At 70.1% G+C, this 22,617-nt stretch overlaps 1 protein-coding gene across 1 annotated transcript; it reads right to left on the minus strand.

Annotated features, from left to right (window-relative positions):
• Positions 1-11,743: 11,743 nt before the first annotated feature.
• On the minus strand, positions 11,744-21,406 carry CPZ (carboxypeptidase Z). The gene is made up of 9 exons (XM_037529556.2): positions 21,284-21,406; positions 20,064-20,276; positions 18,399-18,595; positions 17,957-18,118; positions 17,286-17,444; positions 15,564-15,699; positions 15,166-15,305; positions 12,770-12,869; positions 11,744-12,140 (listed from the first exon to the last, which is right to left on the minus strand). The coding sequence occupies exons 1-9, from the start codon at positions 21,366-21,368 to the stop codon at positions 11,785-11,787; spliced, it is 1,548 nt and encodes a 515-aa protein (XP_037385453.1). The 5' UTR covers positions 21,369-21,406; the 3' UTR covers positions 11,744-11,784.
• Positions 21,407-22,617: the final 1,211 nt, after the last annotated feature.

The raw sequence follows: 22,617 nt of genomic DNA on the forward strand, positions 1-22,617 counted from the left end.
GCTGCCATAATTCCCGAAACTTTGGTTTTCATTTTCCCTCCCGGCTCCTCGGGCTCCGGAGAAGGGGCTGCGCCCCCAGAGGACGCTCGCGGGGCTAAGCGAAGCCACGTGTCTATGCTCTTCAGATGCCCCGAGACGTCTGCCGAGAGTCTGGGCCCCAGGCCCCCGCTGCGGTCTGCACGCACCCCGCCGCCCGCCGGGGCTCCTCCCGAGACCCCAGGCCAGGCTCCCGCTGGGCCCCGGAGCTGCCGCCCTCCCCGCTCTGGTCCCTGGAGCCCCTGGGGAGCAGGAGGGCACTGGCCAGGTCAGCGCGGGCCTTTCCGCTGGGCCCTGCCTCTGTCCAGCCTGGCTCTGCTGCTCGCGGGTGTGTCCAGCGGGGCGGTGGGGGGGGGCCCCTAGGTGGCGAGCCCTCTCCTCCTGCACCGTTGCCCCTCTGCCCTCCGGCGCCCCCCTGCCCTCCTCGTCCGCTCACGGCCGGGAGCCCCGCCTGCTAACTGGGCTCCTGTGACCCGCGGCTTGGCCAGCGGGAGCCTCCGGAGGTCAGAGGGCGACAGATGGGGTCGGCCCACAGCAGCACCCGCGGCCCTTCCCTCAAGGCCCCTGTAGCCGAAGGGCCCCCCTCCCCCGCCCCCTCCTCCTCCTCCTCCCCTCCCCCATGTCTCCTCGGGGGCCGGCGGGCGCCTTGCTGGGGACGGTGGGACCCACTGACTGTTTGGACTGGGGCCTGAGCTGCCTCCCCGTGGCGGGGAGCAGGGGCTGGCGGTGATCAGCCCTAGCGGGCCCCTGGAGAGCAGGGTCCTCCTCGGGGGGCCCCACGGCGCCTGGAAGGCGGGGGAAGGACACGGGTGGACAAGGGGCCAGCCCGAGAGCCGGGCCCAGGGGCGCGCGAGGGCGGTGACGCGTGCCCGGAGTGCCGCTGAGGGGGCCGAGCGGCGGGGTTTACTTCTGAGGCAAAGCTAGTGTGAACGCCGTGGGCTCCCCCGTTGCTCATCGGCGTCCCCGTGGCCCCCAGAAGCCGCCAGGAAGGCCCTGTCTGTCCCTGCTCTGCGGACAGGCCTCGGAGGCTCCGGCCTCTTGCTCTTCAAACACCCACTCGGGGGAGAGACAGGCCTTCGGCCCAGGGTGGGCGCTGGAGTTCAAGCTTCGCGAGCCAGACCTGGGTGGGGTGGGGGGAGGGGAAACAACGCATAAGGTGGGGCAGCTCCGGGCGCCCCGAGGGGCAGCCTGGCCAGCAGGAGCCAGCCCATGTGCGGGTGCAAGGGAGCAAGTTTCGGACCCAGACGCCACCTCCTTGCCCCCGAGAGCCCGGATCCTCCCCTGGTGACAAGCCGTCACGCCTACTGGCCTCGCCAGAGCCCGAGCTCCCCAAACTCCCCGAGCTCCCGGGGGGAGGTCTCCCCATTTTCAGTCCTCCTCACTCGAGACAGCGCGTCCGGCGCGGGAGAGCAGAGTGGACGGGCGCCCGAGCCGCTGTGCTGGGGGTGGGGAGGCTGAGGCCGGGCCTGCTGAGGGTGGGCTGGGACGGCGGGCGGACCTTTGGGGAGGGGGCGCTGGGTCAGCCCCGAGCCGCTGGCTGTCAGCACCAGGGACAGCGCCAGGCCACCGCCCTGCTGGGCCAGGACCGGGAGGAGCCCAGCCCCCGCGGTCACCACCCCGCGGTGCCCACGGGGCCCAGGGTGCAGAGCTGCACCCACCTAGAGGGTTCTGACCTCTGGCTGGTGGGGTGGGAGGGCAGACGAGCCTGAGGAGCCGGTGCCCAGCAGGCCGGGAGGTGTCTGACGCCCACCTGGACCCCACAGGCAGAGGTTCCTCCGCCAAGGAGGGGCATGGTTGGGGCGCAGGCTGGAGCTCAGCTCTCCCCCACCCCCTGTGCATCCTACAACCGAGGCCTGATGGGTCGCCCCCTCTCCCTCCGACCACCCAGCTCCAGAGGCCAACCGAGACCAGGCGTGGATGGGGGCCTGGAGCCTGGACTCTGAGGCTGTCGCCAGGGGAGGGCACCCTCTGTTTGGGGGAGAGGGGAGGGAGGCGAAGGGGTTTGAGCAAGAAGGGAATGGAGGTCCCCCCGCCCGCTCTGCGACTTAGGCGCAGCCGGCCAGTCTGAAGGGGCTGTTCCACCATGAGGTGGGCAGAGCCACACCTGCCTCAGAGGGCATGGGGTCCCCACTGAGGCGGCAGAGGAAGCAGCGCAGCCCCTCCTGCCTCCCACTGGCCGGGGTGTGGCTGGGTGCCGTGGCCACACGAGGAGGGGCGGGTGTCCCGCCCTGTGCCCGGAGCAGCAGCTGTGTCCTGACTTCCCAGAAAAGCTTCCAAAGCCGGGCAGGCGCCCTCCTCCGGACTCGAGTGGCACGCTGGAGAGCAGAGTGGCCGGGGCGGTCAGCAGGCCCCTTCTGGCAGGAGGGGAGGTGCTGCTTCCTCAGTGTCGCCCCCAGGATCGATCGCGGCCAGGTGGTTCCTGGAAGGTGTTCTTTCCGTCAGGCTGACCACCCCCCCTCCGCCACCACGCACACAGCGGGCTGCCCCGCCCCACGAGGAGCAGCGCCGTCTCCCCAAGGGCTTGCTGCGGGACATGGACTGGCCGACCGCTGATATCCTTTCCTGCCCTGGCCTCCCGCCCCCCTGGGGGCCAGTCATGAAGCAGGTGTGACTTAAAGGGTGGCTGCCCCGGACAGTGGCTGGCCTGGGACTTACATTACTGCCCCTGAAGCCCCGACAGCTTAGCTAGCACCCCCAGGTCACAGCTGCGCAGGGCAGAGTTGGGGTGTGCACCTTCAGGGGCTGATGCAGGCGGCGTCACACAGCCGCCAGTGCCGGCGGGCTCACCCCCCGATCGTCCAAGACCCAGGTCACGTCTCCAGCCCGGCCCCCTCCTGGGGCCCCAGCCCCCAGGCTGCTGCCCACTTGGCGCCCAACAGGCACAGTTAACCTGGTCTGGAATGGGGCCCCGGAGTCCGGTTACACCTACGGCCTGGCATGAGAGGGACAGGTACCCCAGAGTCAGCCAGAGGCCCAGTGTCCCCCCCTCCACACCCAAGTGGCCACTGGCTTGCAGCTCAGCCTTGAAAATACACCCAGAGGGCCTCCCCGGTGGCGCAGCGGGCTGAGCGCCGCGCTGTGGAGCTGCCCGCAGCCTCTGCAGTGCGGGTTCCACCCCGGCCGGCCAGCAAGAATCCCGCATGGCGCGCAGACCCCTCCCGTCTCCCCACGGCTCCCCTCAGCAGGGGATTCCTTCCGTCTCCCTGTTCTGCTCCGCCCTCTGTCTCTGGGGAATCCTCCCACCCTCCCGCGCCTCCGGCCTGCGCCCCGGTTCTTGTATAAATGAATAAATCTTAAAAAAAAAAAAACGAAAAAGAAAATACACCCAGAGCTGCAACCTCCACCCCCACCCCCACCCCCCACCCCCCACCCCCCACCCCCCAGTCCAGCCTCCTCCCCTCGCAGCTCTCCCTGCTCTCCCAGCGCCCCCTACAGGCTGCCCTTGGGACAGCAGGCAGACGCTCCTTCCCCGCCCGCCTCTGCCCCACCCCGTCATTCCCCATCTCACTCCAGGGCAAAATCCTCCCCCGCCTTACAAGCTCTTCCCATCGGCCCCATCACCGCCCTGCCCTGCCGCATCTCGGGAACCAGCTGCTTTGACCTCCCTGCTGTTCCCGGGAGCCAGGCACAGCTCGCCCCGGGGCCTTTGCACGGTCTGCCCGTGCGTGGAACACTCTCCCCGGGCACCCGCAGGCCACTGCGCTCTGCGCTCCCTCCTCAGTGAGGCCTGGCCCTGGTGTTAAAATCGCCACACACCCCGCCCGCCTCCACTGCCCTGGCCACCTTCCCCTGCAGCCCCCGCCGGCCTCCACAGACTGACAGTCCCCCATGTGCTGTGAAGCGGCTCCCCACACACCTGTCACCTCTGCGGAGGGTGGAGATTCCGCCTGTGCTGCTCGTCACGCAAAACCCCAGCCTCTACCCGGCGGCAGGTGCCAACACTGGGGGCTGCCCGGAGAGGGGCAGCCGGCAGAGGAGACGCAGCGGGGCAGGACGGGGTGCCCCCCGGCCAGGCCAGCCCCCCAGCTCTGAGCTCGGGGCTCTCAGGACACGACGGGGACCAGCCCGAAGTGCCGCAGCCGTGGCCTCCCTCGCCCTGCCTCGGAGGACCCCTGGGCTCCGGCGGGCAGGCAGTGGCCCCGGCTCACTCGCTGGACGCTGACGCGGGGAGCCAGGTGGTTTCCAGCCCGGGCTCCTCTCCCTGCCCCACCCTCCTGCCCCAGCACGCAGGGGTCACAGCCCCGCTCGGCGCGGCAGCAGATGTCGGCCTAAGGTCACCCTGGGTGGGGCCTAGTGGACGGCCTTTGGCCCGGAGGTGGGTCCTCGTGGGAGGCCACTATGCCCAGGACCCTCGGCCCGCGCTGTGGGGCCACCAGGACCGAGGCAACACTGGGCGTGGCCGCAGCACCCACGGGAGGGGCCGGGGCCAGCTGAGGGGACCCGGGAGCGAGCCCCTGTGACGTGGAGCAGGCGGGAGCCGGGCCCTCCCACTCAAAGGTGGGGCCCCGGCCGGCTGCGGGGAGACGGGGGGCTGCCCAGCTGGTGGCCACGCACCGCTGCAGCCCGTGCGTCCGCAGGGAGGGCGCGGTGGCCAGGCGCCAGCAGTGTCCCGGGACTCAGCCCGACGGGCGCCGCGTGTCCGGCAGCTCACTGCTCACACGACGGCAGCAGGCAGCCCGCAGCGGGCGGCTCCAGCGGGAAGGGGCACCCCCTCGGCCAGCGGCCGCCCGGCAGCCCGGGGAGATGAAGCCGCGGCCGGAGCGGCCGCCGGGGCTGGGCTCCAGGCTTAGTTAAACCGCGTTGGTCTCCCATAAATCCTCGTGAGCTACTTTAAGGCTCATCAGACCCCCTCAATTGGCGTTTAAGTGTTTTTTCTGCACTAACTGCTGCTTGTTAAATAGTTTGACGTTTATGCGTCTAGACTTCGGTTGTTTTGATATTGATTTGGTCCCAAACGGTAATGGGCAGGAGGCGGCTCCGCTGTCACGGGGAGAGGCCATCTATCTCCCGGCGGCCGCCTCTGCCTCCTCCCGCGGCCCCCGGAGCAAGCCCCGTGGGCTCAGCGGGCCAGCCCCGCCCACACGGCGCCCCATTTCTTGGGGGGTGGCTGACCTTGGAGCCTGGGGGTGCAGCCCTGAGTGGGGCTTCCTGCGGTTGCTAAGCTTGTTCTGCGGAGGCGCTGGAGGCAGGGGCGGGCGGCCTGGGGGGGGCCTGAAACCAGCTCAGCTCTGTGCCTCCTGGGCTTGCCAGGCCCCGCGGCCACTGCACCTTTGTCCCGCGGACTGGAGAGCCCTTCTCTGCCCCAACCCACAGACCCCTACTCATGCCTCAAGACCCCGAGCAGGTGCTCCCTCCCCGCAGCTCTTCCTTGGCTTCCCAAAGCTGCGTGTGGTGCTGTGGCAACGTGGACACCTCGGGCCCTCGGCCAGACCCTCCCCATCAGCAAGTGGTCAGAAAGGGTGTGTGGCCTGCCGAAGGCCGGCCAGCAAGCCCGGGGTGCAGCTGGGGCCGAGGGGGCGCTCCAGCTCCCGGCCCTCTCCGGGGACCCCCGTACACCTGCCAGGCCCACGCCGGCCAGGCCAGCGCTCGTCCACGCTGCGGCTGCAGGCCCCGCCCACCAGAGGCTGCGGCCCGAGAGCGATCTCCGATCAATACCCGGGAGCCGCGGGTGAGTCACGGCTCAGGCGGCGAGGGAAGAGGGGCGCCCCAGCCCTGCCTTCCCTTCCGAGGAGGTGCAGATCTCCCCTCTGAAGATGGATCAGAACTCGCTTCCAAACCGGCAGCCGCCCAGTTCTTTCCTGTGCCTGTAGAGTGTTTACTTCCCCTTACATAAAATTCGGTGGCACGGATTTCTGGAAAAAGGAACAATCTGTCTTTCTACCCTGTCCAGCGTCCACGCCGAGTCGCGGTCAGGACCCGCACGTGGGCCGCGCCCGCCCCTCCGCAGCCTCGTGGGCATTTGCGTGTTTGGTGCTCCAGAGCCCGCGTGGGCTGGGGGCTGTTCGTGCATGTCTGGTTTTCAGTCATTTCGGTCCCGCTGTTGAGGGGCAGATGGCGGGACCCCTCCGCGCCTTGCCTGGAGGCCGAGGCCTGGACGCTCGTGGCCGGCCCCGTGAAGCAGAAACGCACACGCCTGTGAGTGGAAGTTCTGCTCCAGCTCAGTGCAGCACAGCGTGGGCCGGCGGCCCCGGGGTCGTGGGCACCGTCCTCTGGGGAGGCCCCAGCGGCCGCAGGGCACGGCATGTGCGTGGGTCAGCGCCAGCTCTGAGCCGGGGCACAGAGGCTCAGCCGCCAGCCCTGCCAGCCCTGCCAGCCCCGAGCCGGGCCACCCTGTGGACAGTGGGCGGGGGCGCTGGGGCAGGGTGGCGGGGGAGGGTGGAGCGAGGCTGGAGAGGGGCAGGTGTCGGTGCCCCCAGGCAGGACCTGGACCGCGAAGCAGGGGAACCCAGAAGGTGGAGGAACATGGGGGTGGCCCTGGGAACACACATCGGAGACGCATTTCCTGAGAGGGGATGGGGCGCAAGGGGGCTATCCCCTCCATGCTGTGAGGAGAGGTTGGGGCTCTGGGGTCTACTAACACCCCCTGGTTCCCCCACGCCAGGCCCCGGGCAGAGGCCACCAGACCATGCCCTAAAGGCTGGGGTCTGGGGGAGACCCTCACCCTTGATTGGCGAGAGGGGGCTCTTCCTGCTCCTTTTACTGCTGCCTCTGGCCGCGCTCTCCCGGCCCCAGGGCCCTCCTTATTCAGGAAACCGCAGGCCGAGCCCTGCTCTTGCTCCTGGGGCGAGGGCGGGGCCTCAGGAAGGCCCCCAGACGGCCAGGACTGGGGGGTTCTCGGGTCCAGCCTGACCTCCCTGCCCGCCCGCCCGCCGCCCGCCCGCGGCAGGTGCCAGGAAACCCACAGGGAGCCCCGAGAGTGCCGCTGGCTTCCCGGCGCTGCGACCACGCGGGCCTGGAGCCTGCGCTGACGTCGGGCCCAGCCGCCTGCCGGCCCCATAAATCTCCGTAAACGCTCATTACCAGACAGGCCCACTCGGGAGCAACCTCGGAGGCCCGCGTCGCTCCATCCATCAGTCAGGGCTGGCAGCAGCCCCTCCACAGGGCCGCTGCCCACTTTTACCATCCCAGCAGCCGGCTGCGAGGGCAGAGCAGGCATCAGGGCTGCAGCCCCAGAGGTGCCTCAGACCCCCCTCCACTGAGTACCCCCAGACTCTGCCTCACACTACGTGCCCTGGAGGCAGGCGCCACCCCGCCCCTCTTCTGGGGAAGCCGAGTCCTACTCAGTGTCCTTTTGCTGACACTTGCCGTTCGGGCTTAGCTGGGGTTGGGGTGTACAGAGGGGCCCTGCTCCCGACTGGCAGCAGCGCAGGGACAGGGCAGGTGGGAGGTGGAGGGGCGTGTGGCCAATGGTCAGGAGCCGTGGTGCTGGCCACTCCCCTGGGTGGCAAGAAGACCCCAGCAGAGGGCAGGGGCGGGTTGTGACTCGGCCATGACTGGCTCCCACCAGGTCCCCACTTCACACCTCTTCTGGCCATGGCCGGCCCCAAGGACACCCCCCAGTCTCGCCCTGGCCCCTCTGAGTGCTTCCCTGGAGAGCAGGCCAGGGCCCGGCCAGTCGTAAACCCGCCTTGGGCGGCAGGGCTGAGCCACTGCAGTGCCGTGGATGGCACCATGTGTTCTCTGCTGCCCGGGCCGCGCCGGTGGGTCCTGGCGCTGCAGTTGGGACAGGAGCCCGGGCGCCTGCGGGAGGGGCTCAAGCCCTGGCTGGTGCACTGCAGAGCTTCAGAGAGCCTTGACCACATCCTGCGCCCCTTGATGACCCCAACTGACCACCACTGCCTCCTCCGGGAAGCCTTCCTTGAACACCGCCCCCAGGCTCAGGGGTGTAGCCTGCTCCCTCTAGGACTGGGCTTAGTGGACACCATCTCAGTCCTGCCCCCACTGGTGGCCCCCCCGCCCCCCCCAGCACACTGCGTGGACAAGGACTCGAGCTGCAGAGGGGTGCCCCGAGTGGGAGACGCCCCACCCATGAGAACCCGCTGCGGCCCAGGCCCACTGGCCGTGTCTGTGGACGCCCTGCTCGCACCTGCTCTAAACAGCCCCTCCCAGCATGGTCAGGGCCTGTGCCCGCGCAGCCTGGAGGTGGACACGCAGTCCGGAGCTGGTCAGCCTAAGCTTTTATACCAGTCGAGGGCTGAGCAGAGGGGCGTGGGACCTTCCTCCCGCTGCTGCCCAGGTCCCAGGAAATGCGCTTGCGGGGTCTGGACCTGGTAGAGACCGGCCGGCCATGTGGGCCCTGCACCTGCGCCCCCTCACCCACCTCCTCCAGCACCGCCCTCCCCAGGAGGCCAGGCCTGGAGGGCTCAGCCTGGGGCCACCGGAGCCCCCTGCAGAGACGCCCCCACCCGCCCCTGTTCCTCCGAGCTCAGGGTGGCAGGGGGTCACGGCCCCCAGAGCCTGCTCTGCGGCCTGGCAAGTCCTGGGTGCGGGGCTGGGCCCACGGGCCACGTGCCATCTTGGAGAAACAGCCCAGCAGGTTTCCAGGGAGAGATGCAGCCTGGCTGGAGCAGGCTCGATCCCTTTATTGGGTTGGCGATATTGGATTTATGGACTCAGCCTTCTGATGACAAAAAATGATCTGTGTGGCCCAATAAAGATGGACGCAGCTCAGAGCCAGTCCAAAGGCAATTTCGGCCTCTCATCTACCTGCTGGCTGCTGGTCGGCCCGGGGCGCCGTCCGCTGGGGGCTGGGATGTAAAGTGCCCTTTTGGGTTTTCCTTCAGCAAACATTAGAAAATTGTGTATAAATTTAATCTCAGCTACAAGTCCACAGCCACAGGGCCAGGTCACCTCGCGAGCAATTGCTTTATGTGCAATCAGACACAAGCTAAGAGGGCGAAATGTGGGCCTCTCGACTAATCAATTACATTTGAGTAATTGATCGTATATTATTATCGATGAAACCCGCCCTGCGTGAGTTAGAGGGGGGGAGGCTCTCGGAGATTAGATTTGTATACGAAAATGGAAGGAAAATGATGACTCTCATAAAATCATTTGCAAGGACTTCACGTTTGCCGTGCAGGGTCATCACGGAGTCGCCCCCAGATGCTGCTGCCCCACGGCGGCGTCACCCGGAGGGAGCAGAGGGCAGCCGCGGGGCGAGGGGCGCAGCCAGGGCGCCCTGGAAGGTAACTCGGGGTGCATGTGTAAAGAAGTGCCTTCTCCCAAGATGCGTGGCCCCTGTAAGGGACCCCCCGCCAGCCTGGAAGCCAAGCTCGCTGGGCCGGCTCCCGGCGGGGGCCTCTGAGCAGACAGACGTGCCCCAGGCGACACTCGGGTCATCTCCAGGCACCAGGCCGGGCACGGCCCCGCTCCGGCACAGCACAGCAGTCTCGCCTCTCGCGGCCCTGCGGATGCCCCGCGCTCCAGCCCCTCCCCTCCTGCTGCTGCCTTCCCCGGCATCTCCTCAGACGCCCCTGTGTCCAGCACCCCTCTCCACTTGGCCGGAAGCCCCCACGGCTGGCGTCTGCTCTCCGACAGGGGTGCTGCCCAGGTCCAGGGCGCATGTCCGCTGGAGGCTGCCCTGGGCACCGCTGCCAGTCCCTGCCGTGCACGTCCCCTCCCTGTCCATGCAGGTGGCCTGGGACCTCTCCCCACACCGGGTCCCCTTCCCCTCTCCTGCCGCCGGGCCGATCCTGGGTCTGTGCCACCCCCAGAGGGAGACGCGCGGGAACTGCCCGCCTGCCGTCCGGGAGCCGCCCGCCGAGGCCCCGCAGCAAGGGCAGCCTCCACAGCCTCGCCCCGAGGGGCTGGGCAGGGGACCCTGTTTGCAGCCCCTCTGTGACGGTGCCCTGTGCTGGCACAGAGCTCCCGGGCTGTGCTGCTTACCCCGCTCCCCGAGCCCCTTTCCTCCTCTGTGACCAGAATTCTCCCCTGCTCTGCAGCCACCCAGGCCAGGCAGGCTCACCGTGTCCCGGCCGCTTACAGGAGAAGCCGGAGCCCTCGGCAGCCCCCCACGGGTCAGGGGAAACGAGCCGGCGGGGAGACAGCAGCTGGGGCCCCTGCGGACCCCAGACGCTCTATCCTCCCTGACGGTTCTCCCACGCGCGCCACCACCAGGTCCTCTGCGCCCGCCCTCCGTGACACCGCCCTTTGGCCCCGCCCCCAGGCCCCGGTGGGCCCACTCACCACGTTAGGGGGAAAGGCTGTCCTGCACAAACTCCATACAGGCTTCGTGGCGCCCACCCCCACGCCATCAAGACACTGGGAACTACAAATCCCAGGATCCCCAACGGGCAGGTTGCGAGGACCTGAGGGCGGAGTTAAGCAGCCATTTTCTCGGCTCGTGTTTGTAACCAGCCATGTGAGTGGGGCTTGCTTTCTTAGCTCACTCTCTCGGCCAGGCAGCACCTGCTCTCGGCGGGTCATCTGGGATTCCAGGTGAGCGGAATGGGTAGGACGCATTGAAGACTTTATCCCCCTCTCCTTCTCCTGGAGTGGCTCATTTTCTCATTTCCCCTTCCCTTGTAAATGAACCGTTTTTTAACCTTTTGTGTGTGCCTGCAGTTTAAGTCCCCTTTAAGCTCGCAAGTGAGGACCCACAGTCAGGCAACCCATTTTATATTGGGGTTGCCCTGTAACAACCAGGCCCGCACCTCGCCCCAGGTGTGCACCATCAGGCTGCGTGCCCACCCATGCGCCTCCCGCATCAGCACAATCAAGGCTGCAGGTGGTGGCCAGGCACAAAAGCCTGAGCATCTTCATTCTCCCCAAAGGGCAGTAGGAGCGGGGCTGAGAACACAGGCTCCTCCCGAGCCACTCACCCCACTCTCCCGGCTGTGTGACCGCATCACCGCTGAGCCCCTATGCCTCTGAGCAAGGCCCAGAGGGCCCAACAGCTCCTGCCTTGGAGGCCCTGACCCTGCCTCAGGGCTCACTTGCCACCTGCCCCTCCCGCCAGGCTCCCTTGAACTCTCCTACCTCCCCCACCCCACGGACCCCCAATGTACAACCTTGGGTGGCCTCGGCACCCTTCGGCCTGCCTGCAGAGCTCTCCCCAGCACGCCCTTATCCCCACTGATCGTCTGTTGCCCCCCCCACAGCGAGGGCGCCCCAACCTCACACCCACCACTGGCTGCACAGGGCACAGCAGGGAGGCAGGGTCGTCTGGATGGACAAGGCCAAACTGCCCTCAACAACAAGGTTGTGGAGCAGGTGAAAAAGTATCAGCCTTTTCCGCCCTCCGGCCATTAGCATTAACGATGGATCCCTGCGGTCCCGTGTGCACACCTGATGGCGGGCACCTGGAGTGGGGTGTGGGCAGGTATAGGTGGGCGCACCTGGGCTGAGACTGGCTTATAAGGGCAGCGTCACGGGGATGCCAGAGAAATGGAGAACAATGAGAAGAACGAGAGCAACAGAACAAAGGAGAAGCCGAGACCACGAGAGACGCCAGGGAGCCCAGAAAGAGTGAAGACTCGCGGGGAGCTAGGGGCCTGCCAGCCTCCCGGCCCCCTGCCTGCCGTGTACCTGGTAAAAAGTTCAATAAAAGCCTGAAAAGCCAGCGAGGGCTCCAAGACTCTCTTTACCCATCTGCTCGGCTCATAGAAACCCTGCCCCGTGCCCTACTGGCGCTACAAGGGCCACTACAAGACCCTGCCCTGTGCCAGCCCCCTGCAAGCTTCCGCCAGAGACAGAGGTGGATAAAAACACTTTACTGGACAGAGCCCGCGGGCGGGGCGGCCGGGGCTAGTACTTGAGCAGCCAGCGTGGCTTGTGCTGGCTCAGCGACGTGAAGTAGGACCACCACCAGGGCTTGCCCCCACTGGCTGAGGGCTGCCGCCTGCCCCCCAGGGAGTCCTGGGGCTCCCCGTATGGGCCAGCGCCTCCCAGGGGTTCTCGGGGCCCCAGCCTGCTCCCCTGCGTCCCCTGAGGGAGCTTTTTGGGGCCTGTCTTCAGAGGCTGAAGAATGAAGTCCACGCGGCCCGCCCGCTTCATCCGCGCGGGGATGGTGACCTTCTTGATGACCTTGGTGTAGCCAGGGGCTTGGGCGATGACGATGTGGGACCCTGGGGGCAGCAGTCTCCAGTAGTCACCATCCGGGGCTGCGGACAAGTGGGGAAAAGCGGCGTGGGGCAGGGCTGAGGGCCTGGTAATGGGACTTAGAGGGGCATGTCCAAGCTACCCGCCTCCGTGCCAGGAGTGTCCTTCCTGTCAAACTCCTATTCATCCCTCAAAGCCCCGCTGAGGGGCCCCCTCAGCAATGATGGTCCCCATTCCCAAACCCAGCCTGCAGAGCTGGCTGCACCCGCACCCCATAACCGCACTACAACCTGCGGGCATTGTTAAACCAGCAGTCCTCAGGGCCACCAGGAGCCCACCCTGGGCTGGACACTTGCTCTGGTGAAGCACTGCCAGCATCTGCACAAGCAGGCCCCAGCTGCAGGGCCTGCCCCCCTGGGGCCCGCCCCCCGCCCCCGCAGCTGTGAGGAGGTGGAGCTCTCCCGGCAGCCAGTTCCTGGGGAGCGTGGCGCCCCAACAGCCACCACAGGCATCAGCACCCATGCTCCCCCTAGGGCAGACAGGCGGGGACTGCAGACAAGGGCCCCCCTCGTCCCCCAGGCTGCCGAGGACGAGCCACCACCTCGAGGTGCCCTGCACAAATGGTGGGGCTCATGAGGTGACCAGTACCCCAATCCCCTCGTGCGGGCCTGGGGCCCAGGCAGGTGGTCACCTGTGGTGATGTCGTGGCGGATGCCCTTGACCGAAATCCTGGCGTTTTTCACGGGTTTGCCAAATTTGTCCATCACCACTCCCTTGATGCCCCGGTGCGCCTGGGGAGAGCAGGCCAGGGCAGGGCTGGCACTGTGCCCGCAGCCCCCAGCCCATCCGCTCCGCTCAGACCATCTTCCATGAGCAGCCCCGTCTGTGACATGAGGGGGCCCCGAAAACCAGCCCCCTGGGTTTGTGAAGTACCCCAAGTTCTGCCCAAGGGTCTGGCTGACTCCAGCCCTGGGCCACGAGCAGAAACTCTCGAGGCCCACCTGCTGACACAGATGCCCCCGGCTCTGACTGCCAGGCCGTGTGGCGAGCGGGGGTGGGGGGGGGCCCTGATGTCAGCCCCGCCCAGCCCCAGCTGGCGCCCGCCCTCTCTGGGGCCTGGGTCAGCTCCTGGCCCTCGGTGCCCCCTCCCCATGCGTCCGGCAGGCGGCTGAGCTGGCCTGGGCTGCTGGAGAGATGCAGCTCTGGACAGGAGCCGCCCTCGTCCCCCGCCGTGCAGGGACTGGCCTGAGCACGGCTCCCCACACAGCGTGTCCAGGCCGAGGCTGCCCTTTCCGAAGTCAGTCCGCCCCTCTCACAGTTCTTCTTTAAAAGCCAAGAATGAGTGAGCCAAGCCCTCTTGCTCGGATGGGCTATGAACAATTGGGGTGACAGCAGAAGAGCCCAGCCGGGCCGGGTGGGGGGCGCTCCCTCTGGAGAGATGGCCTCCTGCATCTGCAGGGCTGCGGGCCCTCCCTCTGCTCAGACCACTCCTCCCCGCCCCCCTGACGCTCCTCTTCCTCCAGGAAGCCCTTCCTGATGACCAGTCTCATCAGGGCCCTCTTCCCGGGGCCTGCGGCCCTGGCCACCTGTTCTGCCGGCCCTGCCCTGGACGTCCTGGACTTCCCCACCCTGGGAGCAGGGAGCAGACACACAGTAGGGCCTCATTTAGAGTCCGCCTTCACCAGCACCACCACGTTCTGTCCCTGCCCTCGGGCTGAGGAGCCAAGAACGCAGAGACAGCCCGGGGAGCTGCTGGGCAGGAAGGAGACGGCTGAGCTGAGCACCCTCTCCCTGGGCGCCCCAGGAGCAGACGCCTGGTCAGGATCATGGTGGAGGAGGCCTCAACAGGCCCAGACACACGCGATCCTTATCAGAAGCCACGCCGGCTTTCCGGGGGGCTGGGCTCTCGAGGCCGGCCACACCCGGCCATCAGCCCGCCGGTCGCAGCGTCGCGCCCGCTATTAAATCTTTCTACCCCAGACTTCACATGCAATATCCACGGAGCAATCCCAGCTCCATTTAAGACTCCTTAAAATTCATTTTCACCAGACAGTCGTAAAACGAAATGATCGAGGAGGCCTGGAGCGAGGAGTCTCCAGGCTGCCCCTTCGTGGCCGCGGGCTGGCCCCAACGCTGACACAGACTGGGGCTCCGCCCTGGACTGCTCCCCTGGGCGGGGGTCCGCCCCCAGGGACTGCCCGTCCTCGCAGCAGGCGGCCCTGGTCCTTCTACAAAGGAGGCGCCTGCGGACAGAGCTGGGCTTGGAGCAGGCGGCCCCATTCGAGCCCCGGGCAGCCGCTGGGTGATGCCTGATGTCCGGGCACACGCTGACCCTTCCTCTGCCTCTGGTTCTTCCGGCCACGGCGGGGAGCAGCAGTGCGTCCCTCGCGGCCCCCACCCCTCTGTTGACAAAACGCGGCCGGCGCATGTCCACCTGGGGTCGGCAGCCAGTGCCCCCCGGGCAGCCGCCAAGCACAGGGCTCCCGTGGGCCCGGGCCTCCCTGGTCCTGAGCACCTGCTCCGCACGCGACGTCGGGACAGCCTGCCCCGGGGCACAAGGGCCGGACAGCAGAGGCCCCCACAGAACCACTGCCCTCTCCTTATTGCCCCTCATGTCCCTTTTCTGCTCGTCACCTCAGAATCCCAGGCACCCCCTGCTGTTGGGGTGCTGGAGAGGCCGAGGGACATTTTTGACCGGCCCGGTCACTGGACTAGGAGGGGGTATTTTAGACACACCCTCTGCACCTGCCCCTGCCCCCACCTGCCTATTTCCGGGGGAGCTCAGCCCACCTGGCAGTTGCCCGACGGTCCAGCCAGTCCTCACTGTGCCCACAAGGACCCCACGCTGCCCGGTGTCCCTGCCCATCGCCTGACACCTCCTAACCCTCTGGAAGACACAGCCCAGACGCCGCCTCCTCCGGGGGCCCCAAGGGCGGGTGCGTGCCTGGCCCGGGCTTCCCTGGCCTCCAGGCTACAGGACCGCGGGACCCCGGCGCGTGACCGGGGGTCCCCGCAGCCACCCCGGGAGCCGCGGAGAGGCCCAGCGCGGCCCTAGTGCCGGGGGTGCCCGCAGGGGCGCGGCCTCACCATCTCCACGAAGCTCAGGAGCGGCTCCTTGTTGTGCTGCCAGAGGGGGTACAGCGCCTCCTCGGGCGGGAACTTCACGCAGCCCAGCTCCACCGTCACCTCGAAGCAGTTGCTGTGCAGGTAGTTGAAGTCGGACATCCCTGGGGGCGACGCGGACCTCAGCACCCGCCCCGGCCGGCGTGGGGAGGGCGCCTCTGGCCGGCCCCGGGGCCCGCGCCGCCCGCCGGGGGTGAGGCCAGGCTGCCCCGACGCCCGCAAGGTGCTGACCCCCGCGCTCCCGGAGGGCAGGGGCCACGGGGCGGCCTGGAACAGGGCAGGAAAAGCAGGCCCCAGGCCGCTCCCCCTGCCCACTCGCCCTCTGCCCTGCCCTCTGCCCACCCGCACCCCCGCGCCCGCACCTCCGGTGAAGCTGTACCAGCGCGCCCCGTTGACGATGCTGCCGCTGCTCAGGAAGTTGCCCCCGCACCTGTTCTCCGACCGGTCGGTCATCACGGGGTGCGCGGCGGCGTAGGCGCGGGCCAGCAGCCGGAACATCTGGGGGGCCGGGCGGGCGTCGGCCAGGCCGAGCAGCCTCCCGCGGGCCTCCAGGCGCTCGCCGCCCCACTGCCCGCGCGGGCCGCACCCCTGGGCACGCAAGGGGCGCCGGGCGGAGGGGCGGGGCTGCGGGCGCCCCTCGCGCTGGCCCCGACCCCCGCCCGGCCACCCCGCGGGCCGGAGCATCCGCAGCAGCCGGTGGGAGGCTGGAGCTGGGGCCGTGGCGGGAGCTTCGCCTTCGCGCCCCAGATCCCGGGTGGCCAGCCTGGAGCAGGCCCGCGCCGGGGGGGGGGGGTCCCCGGGACTGTCCCAGCAACCGGCGGCGAGGGGGGGTTGCCGCCGGGCACAGCCTCCAGCCCTGGGCGAGCCCTGGGGGAGCCCCGCGGGCCTGGCGGAGGGGGCCGGGCGTCAGGCCAGGGCGGCCTCGCGCAGAAGAGCGGGCGTGGGGCACAGGCGGGTCTCCAGGCGCCCTCAGGGCCGCCCCGCTGCCCCGGCCTGGGAGCTGGGGTGACCAGGTCGGCGGCCTGCCCCTCTCCCTCGACCCCGCACGCCCCGGGACTCAGGTTTCCAGAGGCCGCTGCTGGCCCGGCCGGGGGCGCCCTCAGCTGTCCGCCCCTGTGGGGCTCCTCGAGGGGCCTGCCCCCCCACACCTCGCGAATCCGCTGAGATTCGGGGACACCGGGCTGGACCCATGGGGCTCCTGCCTGAGGGCGAAGGCCTCGCCCCACGGTGCCTTGCTCCGCAGCACACTCTCGAGGCCGGCCCGGGGGGCCACGGGCAGCCGGGCGCTGCGGGGGTGAGCGCGGGCGCTGGCACCTGTCCCGGGCGGCGCTGGCTGCAGCGGCGGAGGGAGCGGACGCGTGGGTCACGACAAATGGACGAGGGCGTGTCGGTGGGTGGGGGTGGGGGGCCCTCCGCGTGAGGAGCGGGGCTGGCAAGGGGCAGCGCTGCCTGCGGGGGAGCAGAGCGCCTGGGCGCTTTAGCCCGGGGCACTGGGCTGCCGGCCGTGTCCGCCGCAGGCCCCCGCGGTGCCCCGTGCTGTGGGAAGGGACCCCTCGGGAAGACCAGCCCGAGCTCCAGCCTGGGGGGGAGCTGGGGGTGCACAGGGAGACCCAGTCAGGCTGGGGGCCACCGCCACGGGCACCAGGGTGGCATGGAAGGGTGGGCTGGGGGTTCCAGCCCACAGCGGGGCGCCCTGGGGCCCACGGAAGGTGGGAGCGGGTTCCTGCACCTCTGGACCGCAGTGCCCAGCGACTCTGGAGCCCCTGATGCCGCCCACCAAGCGGTCAGGGGTCTGGCCTGGGCCGCGCTGCCCTCTGCTGGCCGCGCCCAGACCCTCCCCTGGAGGGAAAGCCAGGCCCGCCCTGGAGGCCCCTCCCCCGGCCCCGCCGGAGCTCGCCGCTGGGGACTCTGCAGGAAGGGGCCAGGGCGCGGGGGCTGCCTCGCTGGACCATAGACTTCCCGGAGGAGTGTCCCTGGCCGGGCCCGGAAGGCGCCTGAAGGTTCTGGAAGCCCCTGGCCTCACCGCAGTGGGATCAGACACGGCGCCCGGGTTGACCCGCCAGCTCGGCCGCTCCAGCCCTCACCTTCTCATCGGGCGTGGGAGAAAACATCTTCTCCTCTTCGGGGTGTTTGGAGAAGTCAAAGGGGTAGGACACCACCAGATCGCCCCCGTGGAGGCTGGCCGAGAGCACGAAGGGGGTGGTCCCCATCCACTTCATTACTGCTTTGGTTTCGGGGGCCACCTGCCCAGGACGGGGGAGGCGTCCTCAGATGGGCACCCAGCTGGCCCGGGACGGGCGCGCCTGCTCCGGGTCAGCCCCACCGGCCTGCGCACGCCCCTCCCGCCCAAAGGCCCTTCCCCGCCTTGGAGGACGTCACCCGCTCCAGGCAGCCCTCCAGGCGCCTCCTCGCGCCTCTGCAGCTCCTGACACTGCAGCAGGGGTGTCTGGCGGCCGGACCCCTCCTCCCTGCCGCACAGTGTGCCTGGCGCACAGTAGGCGCCGAGCGTGAGCTGACAGCACCAGCGGTGTCCCCCACAAAGCCGCACGGAGCGCGCCCCCATGTCTCCACGCAGCCTCGGCGCCACCGGCAGCAGCTGCCGGCGCCTGGTTCCCCGCGTGCGCTCCCGAATCTCATCACCGCCCGCTGTTGAGGGACCCCCATTTCACAGCCAGGAAACAGGCCCGGAGGGCGGCGGCTGCCCCCCGCGGGCACCCCCAGGGCCCGGGACTGCCGTGGGGGCGGCGGCTCCCACCTTGCCCCCCCAGTAGTGGTGCGGGATGGCGATGTGGTCGGTGCGGGCGCCGCGCGCCGCGATCAGGCGGTAGAACTCCGACGTCAGGTCCGGGAAGTTGCGGTTCAGGTCCAGGTTCTGCGAGTTCTGCCTCCCGCTCGTCCACCCGTTGTAGCCAGCGCCCTGCCCGGCGGGCCAGCCCAGCCAGGGTCAGCGACCCGAGGGGGCGGGGCTGCGAGCCTGGCCAGTTTCGGCAGAACTTGGGAGCACCCTAGGGAGCACCTGCGCTGCGCCCCGCCGCCCCTGGCCGCGCTCCCCGCCCCACCCGGCAGGCCTCACCGCTCAGGGGGGGCCCCGCCCCGCAGCAGCCCCCCCGGCCCTCCCGCTGGGTCCACAACAGCGGCCTGGGCGCCTGCTCCGCCTCGGCTGCCGGGAGCGGGGAGCACGCCCCGCCGGCGCTCACCTCTGCGGCGGCCACCTCATAGCCGTCGGGGTTCATGGAGGGCAGCAGGTGCAGGCGCGTGGTGTTGAGCAGGCGCTGCACGCGCGGGCTGCCCAGCAGGTACTCGGTGCACAGGTACTGCGCCAGGTAGACGAGCATCTCGCGGCCCGCCACCTCGTTGCCGTGAATGTTGCCGATGAGCTTCACCTCTGGCTCCACTGGGGGGGACGAGGCTGGCTGAGAGCCGAGGACCCTGCAGCCTCGAGGGCCCTGCACGGCGCCCAGGTGTCCGGGACCTGTTTATACCGGGCTGGCCCAGCTGCTCTGGCCGGCGAGGCCTCGTCAGGTCGCCTTCGCTCGGGCTCACCCCTCGCTCCCACCTGCGTTAACTGGCCGAGCAGGCGCACCCGCGACCAGCCGGCCGCCTGCTTGCGCCCCGAGTGGGCATGCGAGTGGGGCAGGTGAAGGCCCGGCCCGCGGCGGGTGCTGGGCAGGTGACTAGAAGGAAGGAGGCCGGTGGAGGGTGGCTGGAGGGATGGACAGCGGCCGGGCGGGCGGGTGGGGGACGGGTGGTAGGTGGGCGGGGGTTCAGAGGTGGGTGGGTGGGGGAGCTGGTGGGGAGGTGGACCAGGAGCCTGCAGCCCCACCAGCTGCAGGGTCTCCCCTCTGAGTGTGCCAGGCCCTGCCCCATGGGCGCCCACGCCCCTGTCCCTCCCACCCGCTGAGGATGCGAGTGGCCGGGATTCCACAGCAGCCCCCAGGACTGTGCGTAGGGCCGTGACGCTAAGGCTGCAGCCCCCCAACTCAGGAGAACCCGGCTGGGGTCGCGCCAGTTGGCGAGCGGTGGGAGGGGCCTGGGGGCCGGGGTGTGCCTGGACAACCTCTGGCTCCTGGAGAAGGGCTTTGGGGTCACAATGTCCACGCGGCCACAGCGTGCAGGATGGAAAGTGGCCAGGTACGTGCCCCGGCCACCGCGGCGGGCAGGCCTGCTCTGTGCGAGGACAAAGCTGGGCAGGCCTGCTCTGTCGGGTCCTCCTGGCTGACGTGGCCCCGGGGACAGCAGAGCCGGGACGAGGCTGAGTGGACGCAGCTCCTCCCTCGCGGTCCCCCGAAGGCCTGGCCCTGGGCCCTTAGTGACAGGGAGGGGGAGCCACGGCCGGCCTGACCGCCCCACCGGGAAACGGCTGCCCAGCAGCTGGGTCTGTGGGACAGGCGGGCCTCGGCCCCCGCCCCGCCCAGGGCACGCCTCTCCCTTGGCCCGCCCCGGAGGCCGCTGCCAGGGCGACCTGCTGCTCCCCTCTCCTCTCCCGAGGGGACTCTAAGCTGATCCGAGCGGACGTGGACTCCACGTGCGCGCTCTGCTCTCACACGGCCCTGCGGCTCCCCGAGGGCCCGGGGACAGCCGTGGCCGCACACGCCCGCCAGGCCTGGGGTCTGCGCTCCCGCAGCCTGGCTGTGCACCCCGGGGCTGCGCCCCTTCTCCCCGGGACCTCCTGCCGGGGACCTGCCTCGCCTCCCAGCCGCACTGGGTAGTTGCCGCGCGAGGCCCACGTGGCCGTGCACCCTGCAGAGCCCGCAGGCCCTGCCCCCCAGCCCCGGCGGGTGCGCCCCAAGCCCGGAGGCCCAGAGCCCTTGCCCCGGCGCCGGCGCACGCCCCGGCCGCTCGCGCAGGGGACAGCGGCTTACTCAGCTCGTGCTGGCCGGGGCGGCCGGAGAACTCGATGACCAGCAGCTCCCTGCCCTCGAAGCTGCGCCCGATGCTGTAGGTCCTGGCCACGTGGGCGCAGCGGGCCGCCGTCCTCCGCAGCACGCGGGCCATCTGCGCGTAGGAGTGGTGCGTGAAGTGGACGAAGGTGGGTGGCAGTCCCGAGGGCGGCGCTTCCTCGGCCTCCAGGCCTCCTGGGGGCACAGGGGGCGGGGGGCGTTGCTGGCTGCCGGCTGCCCACCCCGGCTCCCGGTGGCCACCCGGGGCCCTGACCCCCGGCGCCTCGGCCCTGCCCCCGGCGCTCTGGGCCCCTGGAGGCTCCCGGCCAATCGGTCCCCGTGTGCCCTCAGCCCCCCGTGGCGGGCGGCGTCCAGCCGGGTGCGCCGGGACGGTCCTGAGCCGCCGGCGTCCACTCTGCCCCAGAGCCCTGCGCGCCGCCGCCCTCATCTCTGGGGGCTCCCGGGACTAGCGTGCGGCTGTGCCTCGGGCTGTGGCTCCGCCGCCTGCTCTGGTGGCAGCACCTCCCGCAGGCAGCCGGGGCTGGGGGGCTCCTGCTGTCCGCCGGGCCGGCCAGGGCTGCTGTTCCGGGGCCGGCTCGCCCTCCGGGATGGGGGGAGAAGCGGGTGTGGGGGACAAGGAGGCCCTCTCCGAGCGCTGAAGCTCCCCGGGAGAGACCTGACCTCCCGCCTGGGCACAGAGCGCGCCCCTGGCTCTCCCGGCCCTGGCCAGAGCGTGCGGGGGCGGGCGGGGTCCGCTGCCCGGCGGCGGGGCCCGTGGGCGGAGGCAGTGGCCGCCTGGCTGGCGCCCCCCAGCCGTGTGGCTTGCTCTCTGCTCGCGGAGGACCCGAGGAGGACGCAGTGGGGCTGGCCGGTCGTGGTGGGGCTGCCCCACGCAGCTGCTCCGCCCCCTCGGGCAGGCGGCGGGCCAGGGCGGGATCTCTGGCCCCGTCCCCGGCACCCGACCTGCCCGACCCACCTGGCGCCCCAGCTGCCCAGGTTTCCTGCCCCCGCGGTGTCTGCGCCCGGCCTGGGGGACGGGCCAGCGGCAGCAGAGCCTGGACGGCTGGCTGGCGGAGCCGGCCCGCTCCCCAGGGCCACGGCCAGGCCCTGCGCCCTGCGGCCTCCTCTCCCCAGCCCGCGTCCCCCGCCTGAGGCCCGCGGCCTCCCCGCCCGGCCTCCCCGGGCCTCCGTCCAGCCCCTACCCCTCAGCGTCTCCAGCGGGTCGTAGCAGCCCTCCTGCTCGCCGGCGAAGTAGTGGTCGCAGTGCAGGAAGTAGGGCCAGGCCATGTCGATGGCGTCGAAGGCCGGCTGGCAGGCCCCCCGCAGCCGCTCGCACACACCCCGGCAGGGCCGGAGCCGCCGGCCGGCCTCGCAGCGGGGGGCCAGCACCGCGCAGCCCAGCAGCCGCAGGTCGGGGTTGCACTGGCCCTCCAGGAGCTGGTGCAGGACGCTCAGCAGGATGTACTCGGAGCTGGACTCCACCGCCTCCCAGGACCGGTGCCCCAGGGGGGTGGGGAAGGTGGTCTGCCTGTAGGCGGCGTCACTGCAGGCCCCGAGCCGCAGGTCCTCGCAGGGGGCTGCGGGAAGGGGCCGCCAGTCACCCCCACCTGGCCCAGGCAGCACTCGCCTACCCCGCCAGCGCTGCCGAGAGGGGCCCAGGGCTCTGCAGGGGCACCCCGGGCGGGCGGGAGCCAAGCACCCCGCCGAGGGCCGCCCAGGCCCACTCCCACGCCTGGGCACACGCAGGAAATGGGCTCCAGCGGGGATGCCGGGCAGAGCCCGCGGGTGTCCGGCAGAGGCAGAGAGGACCCTCGCGGACGAGCCCCAGCCCCGCCCTCCGCCCCATGTCTCAGGTGGGAGCTTGGGAAGGGGGCGCTGCCGTGCTGGGGGGGCAGCCCCCCACTCAGGCGTCTCAGGGCTTTGCCAACTTTTGGGGAAATATTTTCCTGCCTTTTAAGAAAACAGAGCCCCCCACCTGAGCGCCCTGCAGCCCAAGCCCGGCCGGCCCCTGGGGAACGCTGGCTTCCGCTCCGGATGGGGGGACCCTGCCTCCACAAGGGGAGGGGCCCAGACTCCCGGCTGGGCTCTGAGCCCGAAGGCAGGATAGAGAGGAACCCGGGGTGTGGACACTCCTGGGGGAGGCCCCTGTAGGCAGAGGAGGGCTGGGAGGACCCTGGGGTCTGGGGGATGGCGCTCCCCGAGGGGCGGGTCAGCTTGGCAAGCCCGGTCTGTGGACAGCTGCCCTGGGGCGCTCCTGGGGGCTCAGCCTGCCCAGCCCCGCCCCCCGCTGGTGCCCCCGGCCCACAGGGGACTGACGGAGGCGGCGCCGTGGCACCCAGACCTCTGCTGGAGCGGCCGCCCGCGAGGGTGTCCCGCTGCCACGGGGCCAGGCCCAAGGGCCAGCAGCCCGCGCGCAAGCCCTGGGCCCTGTGCCCGGGCGTGAGCGCTGGACGGAAGGACCAGGCTCGGCTCAGGACCAGACTCCAGGCATGGCCATTCCCCTGTGGAACGCAAGGGGTCAGCACCGCCGCAGGCA

This window comes from Talpa occidentalis, unplaced genomic scaffold (genome assembly GCF_014898055.3).
Source record: "Talpa occidentalis isolate TD23 unplaced genomic scaffold, MPIMG_talOcc4v2.1 talOcc4.6, whole genome shotgun sequence".
Classification (NCBI taxonomy): Eukaryota; Metazoa; Chordata; class Mammalia; order Eulipotyphla; family Talpidae; genus Talpa; species Talpa occidentalis.

Coding starts and splice junctions, on each gene's coding strand:
- CPZ (XM_037529556.2), bottom strand. CDS start 21,368: ATGGCCTGGCCCTACTTCCTGCACTGCGACCACTACTTCGCCGGCGAG. Junction 17,445..17,956: donor ACCACTACTGGGGGGGCAAG/GTGGGAGCCGCC, acceptor CGTCCTGGGCAG/GTGGCCCCCGAAACCAAAGC. Junction 15,306..15,563: donor CTGGTACAGCTTCACCGGAG/GTGCGGGCGCGG, acceptor CGTCGCCCCCAG/GGATGTCCGACTTCAACTAC.